Source organism: Taurulus bubalis (assembly GCF_910589615.1).
Source record: "Taurulus bubalis genome assembly, chromosome: 8".
Classification (NCBI taxonomy): Eukaryota; Metazoa; Chordata; class Actinopteri; order Perciformes; family Cottidae; genus Taurulus; species Taurulus bubalis.
The window spans coordinates 13851032-13876702 of record NC_136596.1 but is presented as its reverse complement, the minus strand read 5'-3'; the positions used below and the strand labels follow the sequence as shown (position 1 = coordinate 13876702).

Genomic DNA, 25671 nt, shown 5'->3' with positions numbered 1-25671 from the left:
CATTTTTTTTGGTGTGTATTTTGTTTTCAGATGCACATTTTCAAACATGAGCCTCAACCATTAAAATGTCCACTCTTTCCAGTCCCCTCTATAAGAAGCATAAAGAAAAATTATGCTTCTTGTTTGTTTGTTTTTTTTGCTAAATATGTGGTTTATTTTTTGGGTCTGCTTGTCTCTTTGTTTTTATTATTGTTGTCCTGTAAAATATTGTGTAGTATGTGCTTGAATGTATTATGTTTTCTTTGTTTTAATTTGCTTAGGTTTTATTTTTTATTACGTTGTTGTTTTTTTACTATATACTTTGTCTTTAGTTTATGTTGCGTGTCTGCATGTTTTTGTAGTTTGTTGTGCATATACACATTTCTACAGAAATGTTCATGATGGCCTCAAGTCTAAATATCATAGCGTGTCTTGTATTAACTTGTATTTGTTTTGTGGCGGTGTGCAGCCCCCTGTGGGCAGAACATCACCACAGAGGATGGGGGGGTGGTGGCCCTGCCTCCCTGTAAGACCGGGGCCTGGATTGTCCCAGCCATCATGGCCTGCTACCTGCTGGTGGCCAACATACTGCTCGTCAACCTGCTCATAGCTGTGTTCAAGTACGTAAACAATCATTTGAGCTTTTCCACACTTACTTTGGCCGCTTGATGATATAAATAATGTACCTCTTTCCTCCAGCATTAGCGCAAAAACAGTATCACTGATCCATAGATTTCACTCATAGCAGTATCTAACTAATATTGTTTTAAACAAAATAGACACAGGTGTTTAAGACTTTATTTGAGTGTATTTGAATGAGAAAAGAAAATGTACAGTAATTTGTGTTTGGGCTTCTGTTTAACCACAGTAATTTGAGGCTAGTTGCAAATTGTATTAACAGAATGGGATGGTGCTTCGTTTGCAGAGACATTATCATGCTAATTGTGCCTGTGAATAATCCATGTTGAAAGAATATTCATCCTCTTCGACACGTTTGTTAGGGTAATTACCAAAAGTGTACAATGAGGAAAAAAACAATTGATAAATTGAAGGTTTAATCTCATGAGACATTAAGGCAGCCATTTATTGTGTTGGCTGTTGCATTTATTTTTGTCTCCATATACTCTCTGTGTCCAAACCTGGCTCTGCAGTACAGCAGCATGCTCAGTGAACTAGTCGACCAATCAATCTGTATACTATCTGGACTGGTCGTGATCTTTGTTGTGCCACTGATGACTTGATTAGTTCATTTTAGCTTTCAGTGGATGTAATATTTTCTTGATTGGAGATTTCTGTGTGTCATTGTCCATCATCATAGCAATACATTCTTCGAGGTGAAGTCCATATCCAACCAGGTTTGGAAATTCCAGCGCTACCAGCTCATTATGACCTTCCATGAGCGCCCAGTCCTTCCTCCACCCCTCATCATCTTCAGTCACATAACTATGGTCCTTAAGCATCTGTGTTGTCGCTGGCGCAAGCATGACGATGACGAGAGGGACTATGGACTGAGTGAGTGGCAAATAAACATTACCAAGCCTGATAAAATGTAAAAAATATTTATACTTTTTTTAGCGCTGCAACACTAGCAACTATATATATTTTTGGGATTGAACTTTAAATATTATTATACTATGAATCAAAACATTATATATGATACTGAAGCATAATCACTTACTCAAACTCCTTCATCCGCAGAACTTTTCATCACAGAGGATGAGCTGAAGAAAGTCCACGACTTTGAGGAGCAATGCATAGAAGAGTACTTCAGAGAGAAAGATGACCGATTCCACTCCTCTAACGATGAGAGGATCAGAGTCACTTCTGAAAGGTCAGACATGGCTGCACAGAAAGCCTCTTGCTGCATTCTACCTTAAATCACCAGCATAAGGCAAATTAATTTACAAATCTCTCCGATGCTTTTAATGTCTTTCATTTTCTTTCTGTTCTACTCCATCAGGGTGGAGAATATGGCAATGCGTCTGGAAGAAGTCAATGAAAGGGAACACTTCATGAAGGCCTCGCTGCAGACCGTTGACATTCGTCTGGCCCAAATGGAGGAGCTGATTGGACGAATTGCTGTAGCACTGGAGCGCGTGACAGGTGTTGAGCGTGGGGAGGTCAACAAAGTACGTTCCCGGACTTCATCTGACTGCACAGACTCTGCATATATACTCCGCCAGGGTGAGTGCCCAGAAGCAGCATACATCCTCCGTCAAAGCAGCTTTAACAGCACTGAAGGGAATGCCTACCGTCTGCAGGAGGCGCTGGAGGGAGCAGCTGAGGGCTCCATGTCCCCTCCTTCTCCAACAGGCACAGCTGCAAGAACAAGGAGTCACTCATTTTATGTCGGGCGTGGTGGTGAACGTGCAAGTGGAGCTGAACGAGCTGAGAGCTTCTTCAAAGAACGCTCGCTTAGTCTACATCGAGCCAACAGCTCACAATCAGTGTCCTCAGGTGCCGCCCCCAAGGAGTCTAAGCCCCTCCCCCTGGCGACGCTGTCGGTCTCCCAGCAACACCGTCCATCATCATGCATTGATATCTATGTCTCAACTTCTGAGGAGGTAGGGCCTGCGGAGGTCTTCCTGAATCCTCTTCGAATGGTCCCACCGCTCCACAGAGACTGCTCGCTGCAGTCAGATATTATGGAGACGGTGCTGCCGGGAGGCCGGGACTTCGGCAGCGCTGCCACCAGCGGCATGGGCGATAGGCACTCGGAGGGCGGATTAGGCAGCAGTGGAACAGCTGGAGCCATGTTTGACGACAGTGCAGCAGCTGATTTGTCATTGTGCTCGGCCCACCTCTTACCAGACACCACTTTACCTCCTTGGGACATGGAACCATCCCCACCTCCCTCTGCAGGGCTGCTTGAGCGCTCTAAGAGCAGCCGCTACCTCTCTACAACAGGCACAGCATTCCTGGATGAGCCCTCCCTGGTTAAGTCACACAGCCTCATGTTCACGCCAAGAGGCTGCTACAGTGGACTGGGGGCAGGAGTCCAGGTAAAAGCTGCAGAGTACACCAGCATCACTGACTGCATCGACACACGCTGTGTCTCAGCTCCATACACTCCTGCAGAACGCTCACACTCCCCCGGAGGATCCACCTCATTCCCTTTTGATAAGCCGTCAGACATTGCTTCCTCTCATCCAGAGAGAGAGGCAGAGCTCAGCCACACAGAGTCTGATCCAGATGACCCTGACGACCTGATTCCAGCCCCTGATACCCCTCGCCTTGGGAGCCTAGGTGGGCCCAGTGGGGCCCCTTTCTGCTCACCCTTCTCCAGGCTGGAGCGAGCAAACAGCTGCTCCTCAGATGACTCCCATCCTTCCCTCACACTGGCCCCTCCACAACGGAAGAGCCTGTCGGTGAGTGAGAGGATGGAGAGGGGACCGGGTCTGGGGGCAGACAGGGGGCCTGGGCCAGGGGGGCAGGGTCTGGCAGGAACCAGAAACCCCTTCCTCAGGAGCAAGTCTGGCGCACGGCCTGACACAGCCAAGACTGACAGCCTCTCAATGAGGAAGCTGGCCACTCCGTCAGCTTTCCGCAGCTTTGATAGACAAAACTACACGTGACAAGAACACTGGTCGGCACAATCACACACTGATAAGACCAGGGAGGAAAGCTGAAAGGGCAAAAGTGAAAGCAGGGTGAAGTTGCCCATAGATGCTGATCTGACCAGATCTACTGTTTTTTTTTCACTTACGTTTTAGGTTAGAAAAGGTGATACAAGTTTAATCATAGCCAGTGCTGGAGGGCAACTTCACCCTGGATTAGGTGTCAGGTGGAACAGGATGGGAGACGTAGGGTTCCTACTGTACACCAGTCAAAAACAAAGAGCTATGAATCTAGAGTAGTTTTTACCTCCTCTTGTAGCTAAGTAACTCTCAATGGGGTGTTATGGCAATGAAAGGTGTATTTGTACTGTATGTCTTCAATCCACCACTTTCACGTCAAGTAGACATCACATCACTGTGTTACATCACATATCAACCACTTAGGTCAAAGTATACTGTTGCTCATAGCTGCATTATATGGTAGAAACTGTCAAGTCTGAGAGACAAAGAGAGAGGAGAAAGAAAGAAAAAACAGCCACCTCATTTTGTCTTGGCACGGAGTCGCAAAACTTTCGCTTTAAATACATTATTCTCTCTTCATATAATCCTAACTCCACTCTGTACCACCCCAGCACGAGCAAACTAGCTAACATTTCTGGCTGCTTCATGAACGAATCAGAGAAGTGTATTGGAACCATCGGGAACTATCTCTTCTCTTGGTTGCACTGGAAATGATTGCTGTAACATGGCAACAACTTACCTCTAGATACACAAATACACCTTTCAAATAATCAATATATTTATCTCTTTTTTCAAAGGTATATCAAATTTGCCTTTCGTTGTTTTGTAGCATAATCTATCTACCAAACTGTCTCTTTTGTCAGTCTAGCTAGAAAAAGAAAGCAGTGTTTAAACATGCTCCAGTCAAAAGGTCATGAACCTATCACACACGTGATACACTGCTGTAAAAACTGGGTTTTATTAGCCATGTGATAAGAGTGAATAAGTAGAAGTATCAGCAAAATGTGAGAAAGAATGTGACATGAAGAGATCCAGTGTTTTACAAATGATGTTGGGGGTAGCAACGAGCATATTCACATGTTGACACATACACACACTGTCAGTGAAATCTTACATGATACTAGAAAATAAACTCTAGTTAAGGCCTGATCCCTGAGAGCTTTAACAAGTGCAATTGCAAAAACAAAAGTGGGACAAGAGAGCGCTATGAGCCTATTTCTGAAGCAATGCTTGCTGAGTGAACCTGATGAGAACCTTCTTTGCCTGCACCTGACACCAAAAATCCTTACACTCAACAAACCACTGCTCTCTTGTAGCCCAGCCCTCCTCCTTCAGGTTTTCAGTGGCATTATGTTGCAATGGTTTTACATCCACCTACACCTAATGGATCCGTCCTTCATGTTCTCAATAACTGTCATTCATTTGCTTCTCTCCTTTGTTTTAATTATTGCATTCAAAGCCAGACATTGCAAATGGAGACTGTAATAGAAAGCAATCGCCCAATGATTAAGCCCATTATAAATCATATACAGGTCCAGTAAGGTTCCTAAAGAAAGAGCTAATTTATGAATTTATCTGGAGAAAAAAAGAGCAAGCTTGAAATAAGCTGTTAAGTATATGCATTCTAGTTGAAATATAAGAAATGTTCATTTTAAGTGGCATGGAGGAGGAAACTTGGGGTTATTATTATTAAAAGATGAAAGCCAGAACAGTGTTTAAGAAAGTTCTAATTTTTTTTTATTGTAATGGAAAAAGTCTTGGAGGAGGTAGATGTCCTTTTTAAGATAAGATAAGTGAAATTAATAGAATTCTTACAGATTTTTTTAGATTTGTTTTATATTTCCTCAATATTACAATTCAGTTCAATCATGTTGAATTTATTTTCAGATGGATTATTTCTCTTGACATTTTCTTGCTCCTTATTGATGATTACAGTAAATGCCTGTTTGAATTACAAAATCAATATTTATATCTTCTCAGTGATATTTTTGTCAAATTTTAAGTATTTTCTAATTAAGCTTTTAAATTTAATAAAAAGATGACCATCGACATGCACTAAATGCTGATGTATTATATTATTTATTAAATATAGAATTGTCTGATATACTGTACATTTCAATCATATTTAAAGTATTTAAAGTAGTTTTATTGTATGTTTTATCAAGCAGCTTATGAGACTTTTCTAATGTAAAGTTGACATGGCAATACACAGTTGCCAGTATACCAAACTTAGGGTGCCTTTTGGGCAAGGGTTACTATGTGGGGACTGAAGTGAATCAGAAATCTGTGAAATCTCATTATTTTGTTTTTTCTCCCAATCATGGAGCCCCTAATATCTGTGATTATTTTCAACATGTGACTTTTGAATCCACTCATAGACCTTTGTTGCTCTCTTCAAACACATCTCATGTACAGATTGGGGAGAATGTTGATATTGGTAGACTGTATCCTTGCTTGTGTGGACATTTAAATCCACTGAAAAAAATAGAAATATATAATTGAAAATAATAGTTTCATTGCTGAAAAAAATCGATTTGCACATAAATCTGAAACATAAGGGTGAGAATATAGCATGAATTTGTATAATTTGACTCATCTCTGTATCATAACCCAATCAGTTTGATGATCCCCACTGTTCATACGCCGACTAACCCTGAATCAAACCCTAAAAGGGGTACTCCAGTGATTTAGCACTGCACCTGCTCACAGTTGGGGGACGTTTTAGAAACAGATGCTTAGTCCCCAGTATGGATCAAGTTTTAAAAACACTGAATCATACAATTCCCATGGTGCAACTCAATAGCATATTTTGAAAGATCTTCCACGACTGTTAAATCATCTCATCTTTCAAACCCCTAGCTCTTAGTTAATAACACAAGTTGTCTGTGAAATATTTGGTAAGTGTCAAGCTTGATTGAACAAAACCCCGATGACATCATCAGGGTTATTTTTTTAGACTTTAGACAGTTCCCTCTGGAGTTACAAAAGACAAGCCACTGTGTTCATAGGCTGAACGGTAAACTTCCATGACAAGTAAGCTGACCTTTGTTTGTAAAATTGGTGGAGTGCCCCTTTTACCCAGCAATTACAACACCCACACAAATTACATTCATGTGGGTTGAACAGATCGGGGAGTAACACACTTGAAATACCTGTAAGATGGCAAATGGGATGTTGTAGTCTGCGGGTACATACAAAGGATAAGATTAGCAACTTCCTCAACAAATATGTAGTATGCAGTATGTTTAAGAATGCTCAGGGACAACATTACCCCAGGGATGCAAGGTCACAAGAGTACCATTCTGGAATGAAATATGGAAACAAAAAGAGAAAAAGACAGATTTGGATTTGTCTGCAGCAGAAAGTTTCTTATATAATCACTGTGCTTTACTTCTTCGGGACATCAATATATTTTGGTGTCTTATGTCTTGAGAAATGGCAATACAACATGAAGGAATGCCTTCATACTTGATCAACTAACTTTGTTCACTCACAGGAGTTTAAGTTCCTCAAACTCCAAACAACGAGAATTGCGTATTGTTAGAGAGGGCTTCGGTCCCTCACAAGCTGAACACAACCAAACTTTGCCAAACCAAATGGAAATGAGCCGAGTCGTGCTCTACTGACCTGTTGTCTCCACATCTGTGGCAGACAGGTGAATTAAGAAAAGGTCGTACAGCTCAACTCAGTTATACATGGCTAATGGTGAAAACAGACTGAAAAGTTTAGGCCCTCCTATTTGACCTACTGTGATCGGGAATCAAAATATAATTTTTAAATGTCTTTATCCTTGCAGTAAGGAATACGAGATAACATGTCCATGGCACTACTAAACTTGTGTGCACATGATACTGTTAATCGTTTTGTGGTATGTTGACATGGCTGGGAGGTTGATAGGAGGTGTTTGTGTGTGTGTGTGTGTGTGTGTGTGTGTGTGTGTGTGTGTGTGTGTGTGTGTGTGTGTGTGTGTGTGTGTGTGTGTTTGTGCGTGTGTGCGTGTACATTAACTGCGTGTGAACCCAGACATAAATTACACCAATAACAGGGAGGCATGCCAACACAACACAACCCAACATAATCTCAGTGTACAGTATTTTTTAAATATTTTCCTATACTGTATCTCATGAGCATATGATGGTAATCAACAAATCTGCTTCCCTCCTATGACGACCTGTGACTCGAAAGCTAAAGAGAGTTTCACGCACGTTTTTTCTGCAATAATTGCTGATGTGCTTCTACATTTGATAGGGACTTATGCCCCTACTAGTCACACTTTCTTTAATGTCCTTCAAATGCATGCAGTTCTTCCACTCAGATTGTACAGAGACGACCTGTAAAGATGACCGATAGAACGATAGAGAGAGATTATAATATGAAATCAAAGTAGTACGTATTTGGAAGCAAATACAAATCTGTATTCTTCAATGTGAATAGGATCATGTCTGGCATGCATTGTTAAATAAAAAATTAAATAGATTGGTACTCCGTGTCTTGCCTGTTTTTACTTCACCTTTAACCTCTCAGATGACAAAAAGACTGATGCTTATCATGTGTAGGTCAGATGTCTAGTGCAGTCATGTCAATTTTAGCACGTTACAGTATTGACAAAGAGATAAGCAGTGAGGTGTTTCTCATACACACAACCCTACATAGAGGAAGAGGGAGATAAAACAATTCTAATTATGCTGCTTATTGGAGCAGAAACATCTGCATTTATTTGATTAATTTTAAGTGCGCTAGAAAGGGGGCTGTCAACCTCATTATTGTAGAATTTCAAAAAACATCAAACTGATATATATATTTATATATAACATTTCATCCAAATAATTGCAACTTTTGTATACTATATCCTTTGGAAATGATTGTTCATATACATGTCAAAAAAGTAAATATTAAAGGTTTTGACTTAAATGTCCAGTAGAGTGGAACAAACATCAAAGATCTCAATCTTAGCAATGTCAGGTCAGAACTTAAAACAAATAGAAAAATATATGTGAAACAAATAACTACAAAACAGCTTCAAATCTTTTCATTTTTAAGTTTAAAATACACACACAGTCCAGTCCAGAAACGGTTAGAGGTAAAGTTGATGGCTGATTGGCTTTAAAAGAAAGACTATATAAATGATATCAATGAACATTACTAATTTTGCTCCTTCCCCGGAGTCTTTGTGCTTTCTTGCCTCACAGGTTTACATGGATCGTGGTTTTATCTGGACCGTGGTCCTGCCCGACACCTACTGACATTATCATTAATATTATTTTTAGTTGCATTGCTATTAGCATTGCCAATACCATTACTACTTAGATTATCATTGTTATTTTACTATATCTGCTGTTGCTGTTATTTTTGTTAGTAACTTGGTTGTAACTTTTTCATTACACATACTTCTCTCATTATATGAATCATTATGTCATATGCAATTGAATGTGTTGTGACTCGGTTATGTTGTTCATTCTGTACATGTGACATCTATTGTACTTCTGTCCATCCGGGGAGAGGGATCCGCCTCTGCTGCTCTTCCGAAGGTTTAACAGGGAGCGAGGATGTCGTATGTACAGATTGTAAAGCCCTCTGATGCTAATTTGGGGTTTGGGGCTATACAAAATAATCCATAAATATGTACTATGATCAACAAATATTGAAATATCCACAAACGTGTCTTTTTTTCCCATTTCAGTTATATCCCCCAAAATATAGAGCGATTTGTACACAATGTACTCTGTAAATACGCATTTAAATGTCACATTCAATTGTTGGGGGTTCCATTTAAACATGTACAATTACTTTCGCTCATGTATGGATCGCTTCCTGTCTTGGACAATTCATATCAAAACCATAGATAGACTGTATATTAGAAGTGGACGTAGTCATCGCTCACCCATTAGTTTGTGGACTGCTTTTTTTTAACCCTCTTTTTTTGAAGTTTCTATATTTGGAATGCATTGGATTTCATTTTATTTATTTTCCATTCTAATATTTTGTATTATAGTATTATTATAAGCTCTTAAGGGACCTTTGTGCACACACACACACACACACACACACACACACACACACACACACACACACACACACACACACACAAACGTGACAGACCTCTGACAGAGAAGGAAACTAAACTAAACTGGGACTTTCAGTCCGGCATGTGAGCTCGTGGGGGCAGTGCCGCACAAAGAGGGGAAGATATAATTGGAGCAGGTCGTTGGTGGTGAGTCAGCCTTCGCACGTGGAAGGGAACACTCTGTACTTCGATAAAGCACATGCCCCCTCCTTCTCTCTGTTACATCACACACGCAAGCACAGACACAAAAAACAACTTCAGCTTTGACACGACCACCATATCATGTCAACATATCCGCATGACCCAGAAACGTCGTGCACTCTTGAACTCTAGCACTCTTGCGTTTTTGTGAGAGGGGAAGTGCGGAGCAGCAGAGGCAGTTGTTCTTCGACGGAGTTGTTTACCGCTCTTCTGGAGGAGGAGCTCGTGGACGGCTGAAGGCTGTACGTGTCCGGCCAAGATGTTTTTTTTAACGAGATTTTTTCCTGGAAATGTGGATGTGCCAGCGAGTCGAGCTCAGTGGGGGCGGAGTTCCGTTAGGGGGCGATTTGGGAAAAGAGCAACACGTTGCTGAAGTGTTTGGGCTTATCTGTTGGGCTCAAAACGTGACTTTGTGTTATTCCTCCTCAAGTCTTCTTGAACTTTTCCTCTGTACATGTTGTTTCTCACATCGTGCGATCATTGGACATAATATGGATTACGATATCACAATAACATCGTGTTTAATCAAATAGTCAATGTTAGACAGCAGTATCGTGGCCACATCCACACACATCATGATCTATCTTGGATTACATTTATTTTGTATTGCCCAAAATCACAAATTAGCCTCAGAGGGCTCTACAATCTGTAGACATACGACATCCTCTGTCACGGGACCTCACATCAGCACAAGAAAAACTACCCCCAAAAAAAACTTTAACGGGGAGAAAAATATAAGAAACCAGAGGGAGATCAACAGAGGAGGATCCCTCTATCATGATGGACAGAAGTACAATATATGTCATGTGTACAGAATCAACAACATAACAGAGTTACAACACGTTTAAATGAGAACAGAAGTGCAGGAAAACACCTCAGTGTTAGGGTCATTACTCTTGTCTTGTCTACTTAGTCAGAGTCACTCCATTCTGATATAAGCCCCGGTGAATATGTCATTATACAGTTATCTGTTGTTACATTCATGCTTGTCTATGACTGTTGATATTAAACATAATAATGCATTAACAAAGAACCGACACAATGAGGAAGTGTTAGTGTTTTATGCATGTATCACTACACAGTGCTAAGTGCTACTAATATATATTTTTTAATTTATTTTATACATTAAATTGATAGTTTGACTTGGGAGACTTCACACAACAACAAATTGAAAGTGTCTATGAGAGAAATGAAGGGGATGCATTCATTACAATATCAGCTGACTGTTACAGGTTACACAGCTTATCTAATTTACATGAAATTTTCTTCTCTTATATCTTGCAAGACTCTATTATTACCGACTGACGACCATGTGTGACCATGTGTGACCATGTGCACAGAGTCAAGTGAGTTCATAGCATTAAATAGTTCAAGTACAAGACTTTGAGGGCAGTTGAGGACTGCACTTATTTAGAATCAGACCATGGTTGTGTAACTAGGACATAAAGTGAGACCTGTCCACAGTTATACCATTATTAGGGTTGGGTTACATCTCTTTATCACACACATTTATATACTGAGCTCTGGTTGGATGCCAGTGCAGCTGCAAACATGTAGATGTTAACTAAGGATAATACATTTTCAACCTTACACTGTTCCCTTTTTCCAAATAGACAGGCATAATCAACTTTATCTTCTATATTTCTTGACACAGTAGCCTCTGTTAACCTAAGAATAGACCTGGGGATGTTATGATGCCCAAACTATATGGATTCACACAAGTGCTAGAGACAACTGACAAATCACAATTAAGTCACTATAAATGTGTGGACCGCAGATTAACTTATTCAATTGCTTACAAACAGACCGACATGGTGTAACGGCTGCGTTTCTGTATGTCTCGTATCTAAACTGCTAACATGGTTTGACCTTCACTGATTGATAACGGCAGAGCAATTAGCTTTGCAGCTGTAGGCGGGACATCCAACAACACCGAAGTACAGTCTCAAAATACGAAGCAACAATTAGCTACTTCCCAAGGTCAGTGCGGCCTGAGATGTTGCAGTGCATCTAATTTCTCCTCCTGAAAAAATGATAATGTGGTAAAGGGTGCACGACCTTCATGCGTTGACCTGCTCTTTATCGATCTTAAAGTCTGTGTCTCTTTTATCGCTTTCTCGCACTGTCCATTTCGAGCAAATCAGTGTTACCTAGCCTATGTTGCATCAAAATAAATATACAGTATGTTAATCTATTAATGAATCCACCAGCAAGTAGCTTTACAAATATGACAGTGGCGTACTTGTATAAATATAAAATACACAGGAGTTTTGCAGTAACATGCTCTCTGGGGTCATGCCATGAGGAAGTTTTGTACCCACTTGTGATGGTGCATTCGAGTGCCTCTTCAAAGCAAGTCTTACATATGAGTTGTATTGGTTATGGTCAAATTAGTCTGCTGGCAGGAGTTTTATTGAGTCATCAAACATATACTGTATTTTTGAGTTGCTATGGGGTAATGAATAGGAAACAAGTAAACAAAAATAGTAAACATAACAAATAAGCTGATGCTGTATATGTTCAACTATTCACACAATACATCTATGACTGTCAATATAGATGAGTGTGTTCTGTAAATGTATAATAGACGTATTCCTATTTCTACGTCCTAGCCATTTTAGCTGAGACTTCATATTCAATTTTGGGGAATGGCAGACGAACCATATCCACCAGTAACCAGCCGTACATGAACGCAACTTCAGTCCGGTCCTGCCCTCTTTTCAGCAAGCCCAGCCTGTGATTGATCCAGTTTTTCATCACTCACTCCTGTGAATGGACAACTCCACTAAGAGAGTCATGTTTGCTCTCAGCCAATCACAGCCCCGTACTGCGATGACACCGTGGGATTCCGCGAAATTGTTTCTTGGAGTTGAGAAAATTACAGCCCACAGTAAAATAGGACAACTTGACGCATGTGTGGGTGCGCAGAGAAGGACGGAATAAACGCAGGCACTGTGGCTCAGTCGATCAACGGCGTGTTTTATCGATCTGGCATTTGGAAAAAGGGATCTAGATGGAGAAGGACAGAGGAAGAAAGTCAAACTGATATCTTTGCGGTCGGGGTGTTTATTTATCCGCCCTGCAACCTCCACAAGAAAACGCAGCCTTTGCGGAATAGTCCCATTGAAGACGACACGTGTGGATGCTTAACCGCATGTACCCTTGGATGACTGCGGTCTGATTACTTAATAGCATCCATATTGTCTGATTTTTTTTTCTTTTTCTGAATAGCCTATACAGCTACTGTATAGAGCCTACGCTGATCTTTTTCTCCACCCTGACCTGCTGAAGTGATGTCAGAGGTTGATGTCTCTGCAGACTGTGACCTCAGCCGACCACGGGGGCAAACAGAGGACACTTTGAAAGAGAACCAGGAGAACAGGACTTTAATGATGGTGGCAATGATTTTATTGGACTTGAATAAATGCAACCCAAACGCTATCGGCCCTGGAGACAGCATACGTCTCGGGGGCAGCGACGCGGGTCCGCTGGAGAAGGTGGAGCGGGGAAGTTGCCGGTCCAACGTCGGGGACAGCCGGGGATCGGTTGCACCCAAACGGTCCCGAAGCAAGAAGGCGGTGGTGAGACAGGAGTTTCCAGAGAAGAGACACTGCTGTCCTTTTACTGGATGTGGGAAGATGTACGGCAAGTCGTCCCACCTCAAAGCCCACCTAAGGGTCCATACCGGTAAGCGGAGGCTCGACTGGAGGCTGACAATGAAATGCGCTCGATTCTGGTGACGACTGCGAAACCGCTCTGCGTCACTTCTGCCATCATTTAAAATATATATTTCAGGCGCATATTGACATCACTGTTAAATCTCCATTTGCTATTTTTCTAGCACACCACGTTTGCAGGAAAAGAAGAGTTACAGAACAGTATGTGAACAATTTAGAATGACTGCAAGATAAAACATAATATTATCAAGTAGCAACGAATGGGGTCTAATGTTATAGACGACGTACGCGCGCATGCTATGCTGTGTGTGTGTGTGTGTGTGTGTGTGTGTGTGTGTGTGTGTGTGTGTGTGTGTGTGTGTGTGTGTGTGTGTGTGTGTAATGTGACATGAGGAGTGTAAGTGAGAGATCACATGTTCCTGCAATTGAGTAACCCATTATAGGGAAGGTGGTCCCATGAATTTGCCACTGCTGGAGGTGTGACGGACCGGCCCATAGCGGGCTAGGGGGGCTGGTGGGAGGATCACGAATGCGATCTAGGAACACCACGTGCCGCCGACTATATTTGTGATTGTTCAAGCGTGATAAATCATCCTGGTACACAATGATTATGCTTTCTACATAATGGCTAAAATGTTCATTGTCGCATGTTATTTACATCTGCTTTGGGGCATCACACGTATTGTAATGGTAGCGCGTAACAGTAGCTGTCTACATCTTGGCCTATGATTCGCATACAGGTCACTGCGACACTGTTGCCTCCGCATGTTCTTCTTGTCCGGAGATAACCCTCCCTACACCAGCATTTCCTTATACGTCATCTTCCGCCACTCCCCTCATGTCGGGTTGTAAACAAGGGAAGACATGTGGTTCAACGGAGCACATGTTGGAGGAGGAGGAGGGGCCAGCTGTTTTTTTCTTCATTTTAATTTATGACTCACCATTTCAAAATCTATTTTTTTGTTGAGTATATTGTTGCTAGAAAATGTTATTTCAGGTCTTCCAAACATTTTGAGGATTCTTTTAGTGAAGTGGTAATTCCCCCAGAGGCTATAGGTTATGTGCATAACACACAAATACAAGTTAACCCCAACATTTCGTTTTATCACCTTGATACTTTTGAAATGAGATAATTCAAACAAATTTTCATTCAGATTTTCAAGGGAAAAAAACATTACGGCAGTTTTGGGTCTCAAAGAATCTGCTTTAAATGTGTAAATTCAATCTATTATCATTTAAAGAAAACACATAATTGATTTAGCAATATTTTGTTTTACACACACAGCAGAGGAGGACGAAAAGCCAATGAGGAAGAAAAGCCAATGTCAGCAAAGCAAAAGGCTTAAAGTTGGAAATATATGTGTTTGTTTCCCCAGGTGAGCGCCCCTTCGAGTGTACCTGGTCAAACTGTGGAAAGAAGTTCTCCAGATCAGACGAGCTGACGCGTCACTACCGCACACACACCGGTGAGAAGCGCTTCAATTGTCCCATGTGTGACAAGTGCTTCATCAGGAGCGACCATCTGACTAAACATGCCCGGCGACACGCAGGCTTCCATCCCAGCATGCTTCAGGGCTCCAGTGCAGCCAAGAGATGCCGTTTCTCTGTGTCCCTTTCCTCATCTGACTCTGGAGACCAAAGCCCTATTGGGGTGTGAGATACACTCAATACTATACTTACCGGCTAGACTTAAACATAGACACACCCATGGTACGTGTGGTGTTTGCACCTTTATCAACCCAACCAGCCAGACAACTATTTAAAAAGTGTTCCTATGTATGTAACAATGTGCAACAGCAAAAAGAAATGTACATTTGAACCTGCCTGTAATCCACCTAGAACCTGGAACAAGACCTCTATTCCCTGACGTCGTTGGTATTTATTAGGGGTTTTCATTGTCTAACACAGGTTCTAGTTGCTTTGCAATTTGTGATTATTTTACTTTGTGTTGTGTGCGTTTTTTTCCCCCTGGAAGAATCTGACCTCCAAGAGGAATTTGTGGACGTACATTATACCGTTTTTATTAACACTACATGAGTTCACTTTCCCTCGCAGACTTCATTTGCAGGTAAAGACAACAAGAAAACAAATCATTACTTAGATATTCCTATTTGGCAAACACTTTTGGGAATAGTCTTTTAGTAAATAGTATTTTACACATACTACAAACAGTTACTCGCCACTCCAGGACAAAGCAAATGTACAGTATAGCAGTGTCATCATGTAAATAGATTTAACAGATTAACTTTCAGATGGATGATATACTCTGTATACTGTAGGTATTAGAGTTATAAGACAAAGCTATATTATAGATAATTACAGAGCTTGGGTATTTCATCTTGTATATTTGGCTATGGACTTAGAACATGAGGTATACTGTGAACTCGTAGGTATAGTTTGTACAGTTGTTTCCTGTGTTGAAACAGTGTCACCTCGTGATAAAGTTGCAAATAATTGACCAGAAGCCATAAGCAAACCGCAGTTTAATACATTTACCCCCCCATCGTTGCTTTTTCAGACTTGAATTATGTCAATAGAGCAGGGGTAAATAAAACAGGGTAAAGCCTTTAAAAGATAACCTTTTACTTGCAGTGGAAAGACTTTTTGATCTTAAGACCATAATGACTCATGTTTGGTTAAAGTTTGTAAACTGTTAACAAGGTCTGTGCCTTTTGAAGGGTTGTGCAGCAGAGGAATTTCTACATTTTCAACCTTTGGAAATACTACCTGAATGAACATTGACAGATTCTTTATCTTGATATTCATTAAGGTTTTGAATATCAACGACTGTCTTTGACGCCAACAGTGCCAGTTGCTATACATTGAAACGTACTTTTGTTTACTCTGTATCTGGACTGCATTTAATCAGGGAATAATGTGATGCATGGTCATTTCAGCCACTATTACACCCCCTAGTGGTGATATGGAAGCACAACGTTTCTCACAACAAATAGTCAACATAAACCTTTAATTTTAATTTATGTCCTGTTTGAAACAGACTGTTGATTTGTTTGATTAATTCCATGTTTGTATGTATTTGTTTGGTACAATGTATTTTCCATTTGTCTGTTCATCTTTTAGAAAATTACTAATGGTATGAGAGGTCTTATTCATCCACTATAGGAGCTAGAAACATTGTTGATGTCATTCATTTTCTTTTTATACTTAACATCTAATGCATTAAAATGTCCAGATAGAGTAAGCCCACAGGCTACAACTACATATGTTTATAAAGTTCAATTTCTTTTCTGGCAGTATGACAACTGTGATTAGATGTTGGTGCCTTTCAGGTTGAGCCCTCACTCCTGATGCTACTGCACTGTAATCAGGGACTGCCAATGCAGACCCCATGTTATTGCAATAGACATATAGCTGTGTAATGATTCATGCTCAAAAGTTTTAACATTAAAATATTTTTCCTTTCTAAACATTTCCTCTTTAATTCAATCTCTCATCACACACTGTACTTCACACCGTTTGCCAACGAATAAGTGCCCTTCTTTAATGCTGATGATAAATTGCAAAAAAAGGTGTATCAAACTATAAAGTTAGAGCTGGGAGTGATCCATTAGCTGTGTTTATTTATTGTTTTCATACACTGCACTTAATAACATTGTTAAATACTGTAATGGAAGTGTTTACATTACAATAAATTCATTTAAAAAAGGAAAAGCAAAGAAAAAGTATCGCCTGTGTCTACATAATAAAAAAAAGCATAACGTCAGACAGAACATGTAAGATAAGTAAACTAAATTATCAAGATGGCAATAAATACACACATATTTCAAATCTCTCTGTACTTAAGGCATAATCTAATTGCAAATTATCAGATGGTTTAATGGAGGGATCAGTCATAAATTAAGGACATTAGTGCTCCATGTTAATGATCGTCGATGTTACAATTACAAAACTATTCCCAACCCATTAGTCAAATAAGATTAAACAATGGTATCTCACTCTTTATGTTGGCATTATACATGTCTGTATGCATGCATGCATATGCATATATGTGTTTGTCTTTGTCTGAAAAATGAAAAAGAGTAAACAGAAATGAGAAGGAAGGAGTGTCCAGCAATCAAGAAATGATTTAGTGGGCGGGTAACACAGCAGAGTGTGCTGAAAAAAAATCTATCTAGAGGCCCCCACCGTTCTTTTGGCCTTGATAATATATCAATCATGTGAGCATCATGTGTTAGAGGGTTGTTGCAACAATATATAATCTTCCCTTTCGACACAGTTCATATCAGTTAAGACACTGTCATTGCTATGCAGGAAAGAGTAAACAGATATGGGCCCAAATAAAAACAAAAATGTGCAAATTCAAAACAATATAAGTCAAGCTAGTGCCACAACAGTTGCATGTGATTGCACAATATAAATGAGGCAAAAATCAAGTGTGCAACGAGCCAATTTGTTATTATTTTCCTTTCTATTATTCAGTCCAGTGCTCCTCATGCAATTTGTTCCCCAGCCATTCATGTTCATACATTCATCCCTATACTAGCATTTCAATAAAAATGAACAAATAAAAAAAATTTAAAAATGCAACCATAATTTAATAAGGTAAGCAGAACAGTTGAGTCAGCAGTTATGATGGTTCTTATTCTTCAGGGAAATGGAGTTCACTTTATAGCATCAATTGACCGTCTGTTTCATGTCCTCTAATATCAGTGCGTTACATCATGATCACCACAAGAAGGGCTCTCAAACACAAGTGCATGTCCTACCATAGGAGGAAACCACCACTTTTACTCATAGTTTAAATACATATTTAATATTTTCAAACGTGTACCTTCTCGTAGATTTTAAACCAAACACTCTATATGTTAATTTGATTATTTCTCATCGCCATTATTATCATAGCACTTAACTGTCATTACAATACTCTACCAATGCTTCTCTGTAATCACTGTGGCGGCGAAGTAAACTCACAGCAGATGAAGATTGGGGGTTATATTGTGTGGAAACGGGAAGGGGCAGAAGGTCAGAGGGGTGAGGTTACTGTATTTGACAAGTGGTGGAGGAGGTTGCCTGGCAGCACACGCAGGTGGGGTTGACTGATTTGGGCGGGATCAGATCCAGGTCCTCGTCGTCCGGGATCTCGTCTAGGCGGTAACCATCTTTCAGCAACTGTATGTTCAGATCCTGATTGATTTGCTGAAGAAGGGAAGATAGACAGAGGAGGTTCATGGGTACAGAGGACCAGGTCACAGAGCATACTTTGTTCGTGGGCCACTCCCTGAATCTCCTACAACAACTGATTTAAAACTAAAGTAGGGTATCGGTTTGTGAATCAGTCCATCATTAGTAACTATCTGCATGTGGTGTGTAGATTCAAACCCGACTGGTCCAAACATTATGTTGCATGAAGCTTTGGGTTCAGATTTGATTATTTTTAAATAAAACCTTGAAATAAAATGTCTCAATGCTGATTGTCTGTTTTCATGTCTGTCAAGTAACTGGTAAATGAATGATAAATGTTAAATGGACTTGTACTCCTATAGCGCTTTTCTAGTCTTCCGATCATTAAAAGCACTTTTACACTACATGTCATTCGCCCATTCACACATTGATGGCAGGGGCTACCATGCAAAGTGCCACCGGCCCATCAGAACTATCTAAACATTCATATCCAAACATACGCAATATACATATACAAATGCACAGCATTCAGGAGCAATTTTGTGGTTAAGTGTCTTGCCCAAAGAGACATCGACATGGACTAGCGGAGCAAGACGATACACACTGCCTAGTGGGAAGAGCAAATGATGAGAGAGTGTAGTAAAGGTGAATGAGTGAAATATATCAATAATAAAACTTGGGGTTTTGGTTCAAATTCGGGCCTCAGAAGCTACAACCAGCAGATTAGCTTAGAACAAAGACTGGAAATGGCCTGGGTCTGTCCAAAGGCAAAAACACCTGCCTACAAACACATCAAAAAGTCACTAATTTAAGGGGGTTTGTGCCATCTTCCTCCGGCTTTAATCAGATCTTGAAAATACGCAATTTACAAATCTTAAGTTTTCTTTAGCTTGTAGGCTGGGTAAAATTTACAGTGGTAACCATGGCAAACTGAATTAGGGCACTTTCACAGATGCTGTAAGGATAATCACTTGGAGTTTTGTCATGAATGTGATGACTACTACTGCCCTGCTGGGATTTTCTATTTCGTAAAATAATGCCTTTGTTTGCATGCAAAACCGAAGAAATGTCTTTATTAAAAATCCCAGCATTTACCTTTTTATGTATTAACGGTTTAGTCCACCGTAGATAGATAACCTGTATACTGTAGGCCTACCGGTGTTTTAGTAAAGAACCGCTACACCAAGACCGGTGTATCGAGACCAAGACAACACTAGGACTTTGAGGGTTAGAGACCAAGTCAAGACCAAAGCATGGTGAGACTAAGTAAAGACCAGACCAGACCAGAGTGAGTCACACACTGCATGACACACGATAAAATGTACAACATGCAAACCGTAGGCACCTCTCACATTGATTTGAAAAATCCACATTCCCATAAAAAACACAGACAGAAAAGATTTATCCTCATTCACATTTTTCATGAGAAATGCCTTGATAAAGTAATCAAAAAGCCTTGCAGGGGTGATTTTGTGTGTAGGATTTTCCTCTGTCACCCATGAGCAATTACAGTAATAATATTACACATAAATCAAACAACGCACAGGCATTTCTCTTTCTTTGTGTGAGACAGCAAAAATACAGTCAATACAGAGACAAAAACCAGACCTTCAAAATGTAAGACTAATCTTCAGTACGACTACACTGAGGCCTACTGTGCTGCATAAACAGCAACCATGTTTCCTTACTTTGTTAGCTATAGTACAATCATACTGTTGCCACGGCGTATTGCTTGCTCAGAACTTGCTGGTGTTAGCTTGTACTAAGGAAGAGGAGACAATGGCTAAATTGGGGTTCAACATATACTGTATATTATTATTGTTATTTCAAGAAACTTGGTGAAATTAAAATCTGAACATTTCTGGGCTTTTTCATATAACATACAATATACATCAAACGCCTGAAAGTGTCAGAGCCAAACAATGTATGTACAGGGTGGGAACGAGGATTCCTGGGGAATAAATATGATGTGCAGGATTTGCAGGAGCAGACACCCAGAGATGACATTTAATGTGTTTACCGCTTTGTGTCTCATGCACATTTATGTGCAGGTGCATCCGCAATATAATGATGTGCTTGTAGCAAGCGGCACGCTGACAGAATTACCATGGAAGAGCAGGATGGATGTAAATGGGTTTGCTTTGAGACTGGCTTACAAATGCCTGGCTCTTGGCCTCATGACCAACATGGGACATAGAAGAAAGAAAGTGGGAGAGGGAGTGAATTGAAACAGAGATTTGCTGTATCACATGTCTCACCTCAGCAGAGGAGTACCCCGACGATGAGTATCTAGACATATCAAAATCGTCATCACTGAAACAAACAATACAAATTAGCTTAGAATTTATGCGTTTACGGTATGACAATAAGTGTATTCATGTGTGTGCTTGTGCATGCGTTTACCTGTCTGTGTCTAGGGCCACCAAGGGCTTCTCATCTGGGCTCTGGTCTAAAGAGGAATAGCCTTTATTGGGCACTACCAACCTGCCAGGAGGGAACAGAGAAAGAGAGTAAGAGAGAGTGTCCGAGAGGAGGGTGGGGGGAGGAGCGAGAGAAAGACGGAGAGGATAAATGATTAGGGCAGAAATAATAATAAGGCTTGAACAGAACACAACAGGAACATTTGGAGGAGGTTACATGGATTCACAAACAGGAAGAGCTGAGTAAGATTGGCAAAAATGCTGAAAGAAAATCACAATTAAAACACAGTTACAGCTGTTACTACAGTAATAACAGAAGCATGAAAGATGTCCAATTTGTAACTGACATCTTACAAACCCTAAATTAAGACTATACTCTTGCTTATAAAGACTATAGTTGTTTTAATGTCTACAGACAGACATGAGAATAAAATCCATCTGGTCTTGCCCAGGAGAACTTGTTACTGATCTTGCACAAACAGTACATACATGTGGTCAGCTTGGTAGAAAATAGAACAGTGCAATACTACACTATAATAAAGACTTAAATTGAGTGTATAGATGTATTTGAATGACTGTATTAGCTAAGAAAGACACTACCTAGCATCTTATTTTTTCCCAAACTTCTTACCGTGTTCTGGCCATGACGTTGTTGTTGTTCTTCTTGGGCTGCTGGTTGACTGGACTACCGACAGTGTTGCTGTTCTTCAATGATCCCTTCCTAGCCAGCTCTCTCTGTTTCTCTGCACAAGAACACACAAACACCAGTTTAACTCTAAATGACAAACAAATTAGGCCATGGATTCAGTTTGAGCTAATTTTAGTGGCACCTAAATGTACATTTCCGGGACAACTCCAATGACATGTTGTAATTTACTTATTAAAATTGTAATTTGCTGATGTTAACCTTTGCATTGAATAACTCTATGAAAATCTGATCAGGTTGTGAAATGTACTTTAAAGTCATCAGGAAGTCTGATTATCAGGAAAGGGAATTAGCTGTTTAATGTAATACAATACAAAATTCACAAAGCATGAGATAATACATTCAGAAACAACTGTCTCTCTCGCCGCTCCTTTTCTCCCCATTTCTCCTCTTTTTTGATCCTTGTCGATAACAAATAACTAAACTAATGCTGTCTACTCTAAGACAGCGATGAACTAAAGTATAATACATCCGTGACACTAGAAAATGTTCGATCTATATTCAAATTGTGCCGCCACTCAATGGCATTACACTTTGAATCAAGAAGTTTAAAAGTCTATCAAATGTAGATTAGAGGATTTTCTATTTCAAGGTTACTTGTTGCTCAGATTGTATTTCATAGACAGGATATTTTATGACGGTGTTTACATGTCAAAAAAAGACTCTACACACAAATATGTTTAAGCAGAATAACAAAGATACGACTGTATCCATAATTGTGGACTGACTTTCAACGTGTAGGATTGATGTAGAATTAAATTAACTTCTTCAGCGGCTGACGTACATCACATGTGGGTACTCAAAAAGGATAATTTTTTTCGTACATTTGTGTCACTGAATCGTTTACTCCTACTGAATATTATTTGATCTTCAAGGCTTTGGCAAAGAGTATTACAGTAGACGTTAAAAAGATGCACTGCTGCTCATCACTGTACTCTGTCCAAGGTGCTGAAAAGAGCCTTCAAGGACTGTGGCTTTTCATAAACACTAGAGACTAAAATTACTAAACGTAAAAACAGGCCAGACTAGCTAATATTTTTTTGCCATCGGTATCTAAATCATATGGCAAAAATAAAATAGATGAGAGCTGAATTTTTATTATTATTAATTGATTATAGAACAGTGGTAATCTATTCATTATTTAAGTTACTTTTTTAGGCAAATAAAAAGAAAAGCCAAACCTTTGCTAGCTCCAGTTAGAAAATGCAGAGGTTTATATATATATATCCCTCATTTAAGATGGGTGTAGATTAAAACGTGTTTGGATATGGTGCTGTTCAGAAAAACTGCATTTTGGGTTCTGGGAACTTGCGACGGGCATTTTTCATCCTAGAATTAATGAATATAATACTTTTCACTTCTAGTTTAGCAGGATAATAAGGATAAATAAAACATAACATCACCACATTCTTAGTTTACTTTGTGAATTAATTTTCAGAGAACTTTACTATCACATTGTTCAGATGCCATCACCCAATAAAATGCCGCAACAGTGTTTCTTTCTTGTCAAGGCATGAGGCCACATCTGCACATACTATGTTACGCTTTCCAGGACCTACAGTTGATTACAGGATATGGTTATTCCCACAGGCAGACACTACGCCTACAAATACTGTAGCTCTTACTCACCTATTTTCATCTGCAGGGGTGAGGGCTTGTAGTTGATAGTGACAGGTTCCCCCTCTCTGGTGTCCGAGTCCACCTCTGAGGCTGTGGAAGAGGCTGGGTCCTGGAGACAAACGAGACAATAGTATGGACAGAAAGATGAGCAGAAATGTGCATTACTGATGCATTGACGATTAATGGTGAATAATTAATGTTAACCTTCATTGGTCAACTAGGCTTTTCCATAGCTTCAACTGAGATTGAAATGGTGATTTAAAATAGATATTACACTTTCTCATTTGAACTTATTTTAAGTGAATGAAAAATACTGAACCTAAAAAGTGATCCTTGATTTGTTCAAGTTGCTTTAGGACAATTTGGAGGACTAGAAGTCCCTGGATCCAAGTTTGGAAACTTGGAAAATGGATGTATGGGGATGCCTGGAGAATGCAGGTCAGGCGACTTTGGGTCTTGTCTAGTTCTCTAGTGGCCCCGGCCGTGGGCTGAAGAGGCCGCCCTGCAGGCTGCAGTAACCCAGGGCCCCGCTACGACCCACGGAGCGCACTGCCAAATCATTTACACTGATTTTGAATCAAAATGCAGTGCTGTAACGTTTCACGCAAGCACATACTTGCAATTAAAGACCGCTCAGAAATAACGCCAAGGCGACACAGTAGCGTTTAGCCGAAACAACTTGCATGGATGCTGATGATGTAGCAGCAGCGTTGGGATGGGATGCTTGTTTTCGCCAGACATGACGGATGCAGCTCACTACGCAGCAGACCGGACGCTGCTTGTATTACACAGTGAAACAAAAACGTCTGTCTATGAGCAAATCAATTATCCTCCGACACGTTACATTGGCATTTCAACATTTTAATGTAGTAGAAAAAACTTGAAGAAAATAACAAACGGTACAACAGCCAGCATTACGCATGGCAGGTGATGGATCTGTCGGGATCCCAAAGCATAACATTACTAATGGAAGGCCTCATACCCTAAACATCCTAGAATAACAGTGACATTACATTATAATACAATACCTAAGTATTGATAGATTGTCTCCAAAAACAGCCTACAAATATAACTTACCAGCGGCTGCATCTCTGCCTGCATCTCCGCCTCCTGCACGGCACTCGGCACTTGAAATCTATCTATTTCTTCCATCATTTTCCTCCCTTCTTCTAAAAACTAATTATTGGGAACTGGTCGTTTCGACGAGTTATCGCCGAGATTGTGAGTTCAGTGATTTCAGATTTGTAACAATCTCTTTAGTTCCCCGGTGGCGAGCTTCATCCCAGCAGGCAGTAGGCTATGTCGACGGTGGTGTGACCAGTTGGGTGACGGTGACTCTACCACCCACTTCCGGGTAGGGCATTACAAGCTCGGGTCCGTTGATCCAAAAACGGCCCTTTGAAGAGGACCACGGCGGTCCCCAGCTAAGAGACAGTGGTGGAAAGTACATTTACATAAATACTGGAGGCTGGACGCGCACATAGACCCGCTCGGGGAAACGCCATGCAATTAGGGAACATGCAGACAAAGATTGGAGAGAGCTGAGGCTAATCTAGTGGTCAGGGACAGAAGGTTGGTGGTTTACTGGGGCAGAGGCAGGGCAGTACAGTGCAGGCAGGCAGGCAGGCAGGCAGGCAGGCAGAGTTGGCAACGGGAAACCAGTCCAAGGGTCAGCGCCAGAATGTCTGGCATACTGTGGAGAACATCTGGCAGAGTGTGTGTGAAGCTGGGGCTTAAATACTGAAGAGAGTATGTGCAGCAGTGGGCAGGTGAGAGTGATAGAGCTGATGAGGTGGGTGTGACTACCAGGTGTACCAAATAAACTGATGAGGTGGGTGTGACTACCAGGTGTACAGAACAAGATGATGAGGTGGGTGTGACTACCAGGTGTACAGAACAAGATGATGAGGTGGGTGTGACTACCAGGTGTACCAAATAAACTGATGAGGTGGGTGTGACTATCTGGTGCACTGAATGAGCTGATTATGTGAGTGAGAGATAGAGTGGCAGGAGAGAAGGGAAGCTGAACTTTAACATTATTAGACAAACTATCTAAGCGCACATAGACAATGGATGTGTCATCCACCTGAGAAGTACGTGAACACTGTATAATCTAAATGTATGGTGAGCATTCATTTGACACCATAATGAGTAAACGGAACAGTTAAAACCTCAAGTTGAAAGCAAAATCATTGTATAGACGCACATTTGGTAGTTCATCTTTTAAACTAGGTGCATCTTTAAGTTACTGCAAATAATGCTCATTTTATGTCACTTTTCTGGG

The 25671-nt window shown here is 40.5% G+C and overlaps 3 protein-coding genes across 16 annotated transcripts in view; 2 read left to right on the top strand and 1 right to left on the bottom strand.

Moving 5' to 3' along the window:
* Nucleotides 1–3554, top strand: part of trpm3 (transient receptor potential cation channel, subfamily M, member 3) — a gene marked incomplete at both ends in the record, with an annotated part of 124537 nt that extends 120983 nt beyond the window's left edge. For all 12 annotated transcript variants that reach the window (XM_079222836.1, XM_079222837.1, XM_079222832.1 and 9 more), the window contains 4 exons: nt 449–599; nt 1298–1491; nt 1678–1810; nt 1940–3554. In XM_079222836.1, the coding sequence (XP_079078962.1) occupies nt 449–599; nt 1298–1491; nt 1678–1810; nt 1940–3554 (2093 nt within the window). The remainder of the gene's footprint in view (nt 1–448; nt 600–1297; nt 1492–1677; nt 1811–1939) is intronic.
* A 9551-nt stretch (nt 3555–13105) lies between these two features.
* On the top strand, nt 13106–15200 carry klf9 (Kruppel like factor 9). Its single transcript, XM_079222224.1, has 2 exons — nt 13106–13509; nt 14876–15200. Exons 1-2 carry the CDS (start codon nt 13116–13118, stop codon nt 15154–15156), a joined length of 675 nt encoding a protein of 224 aa, XP_079078350.1. The 5' UTR covers nt 13106–13115; the 3' UTR covers nt 15157–15200.
* A 3297-nt stretch (nt 15201–18497) lies between these two features.
* Nucleotides 18498–24542, bottom strand: fam219ab (family with sequence similarity 219 member Ab; the record flags this gene model as incomplete). Of its 3 annotated transcripts, none has more annotated exons than XM_079222187.1 (6): nt 18498–18656; nt 20900–20954; nt 21045–21125; nt 21693–21804; nt 23397–23496; nt 24465–24542. In XM_079222187.1, the coding sequence occupies 6 exons, from the start codon at nt 24540–24542 to the stop codon at nt 18498–18500; spliced, it is 585 nt and encodes a 194-aa protein (XP_079078313.1). The 3 variants fall into 3 exon arrangements, with proteins under 3 accessions (XP_079078313.1, XP_079078314.1, XP_079078315.1); XM_079222188.1 differs by having other exon boundaries at nt 18498–18653; XM_079222189.1 differs by having other exon boundaries at nt 18498–18653; nt 24516–24542.
* Nucleotides 24543–25671: the final 1129 nt, after the last annotated feature.

Excerpts from the sequence above, each read along its gene's own strand:
- klf9 (XM_079222224.1), top strand. The coding sequence starts at position 13,116 with ATGTCAGAGGTTGATGTCTCTGCAGACTGTGACCTCAGCCGACCACGG. Across the intron at positions 13,510-14,875 it reads CCACCTAAGGGTCCATACCG|GTGAGCGCCCCTTCGAGTGT; the intron begins GTAAGCGGAGGC and ends TTGTTTCCCCAG.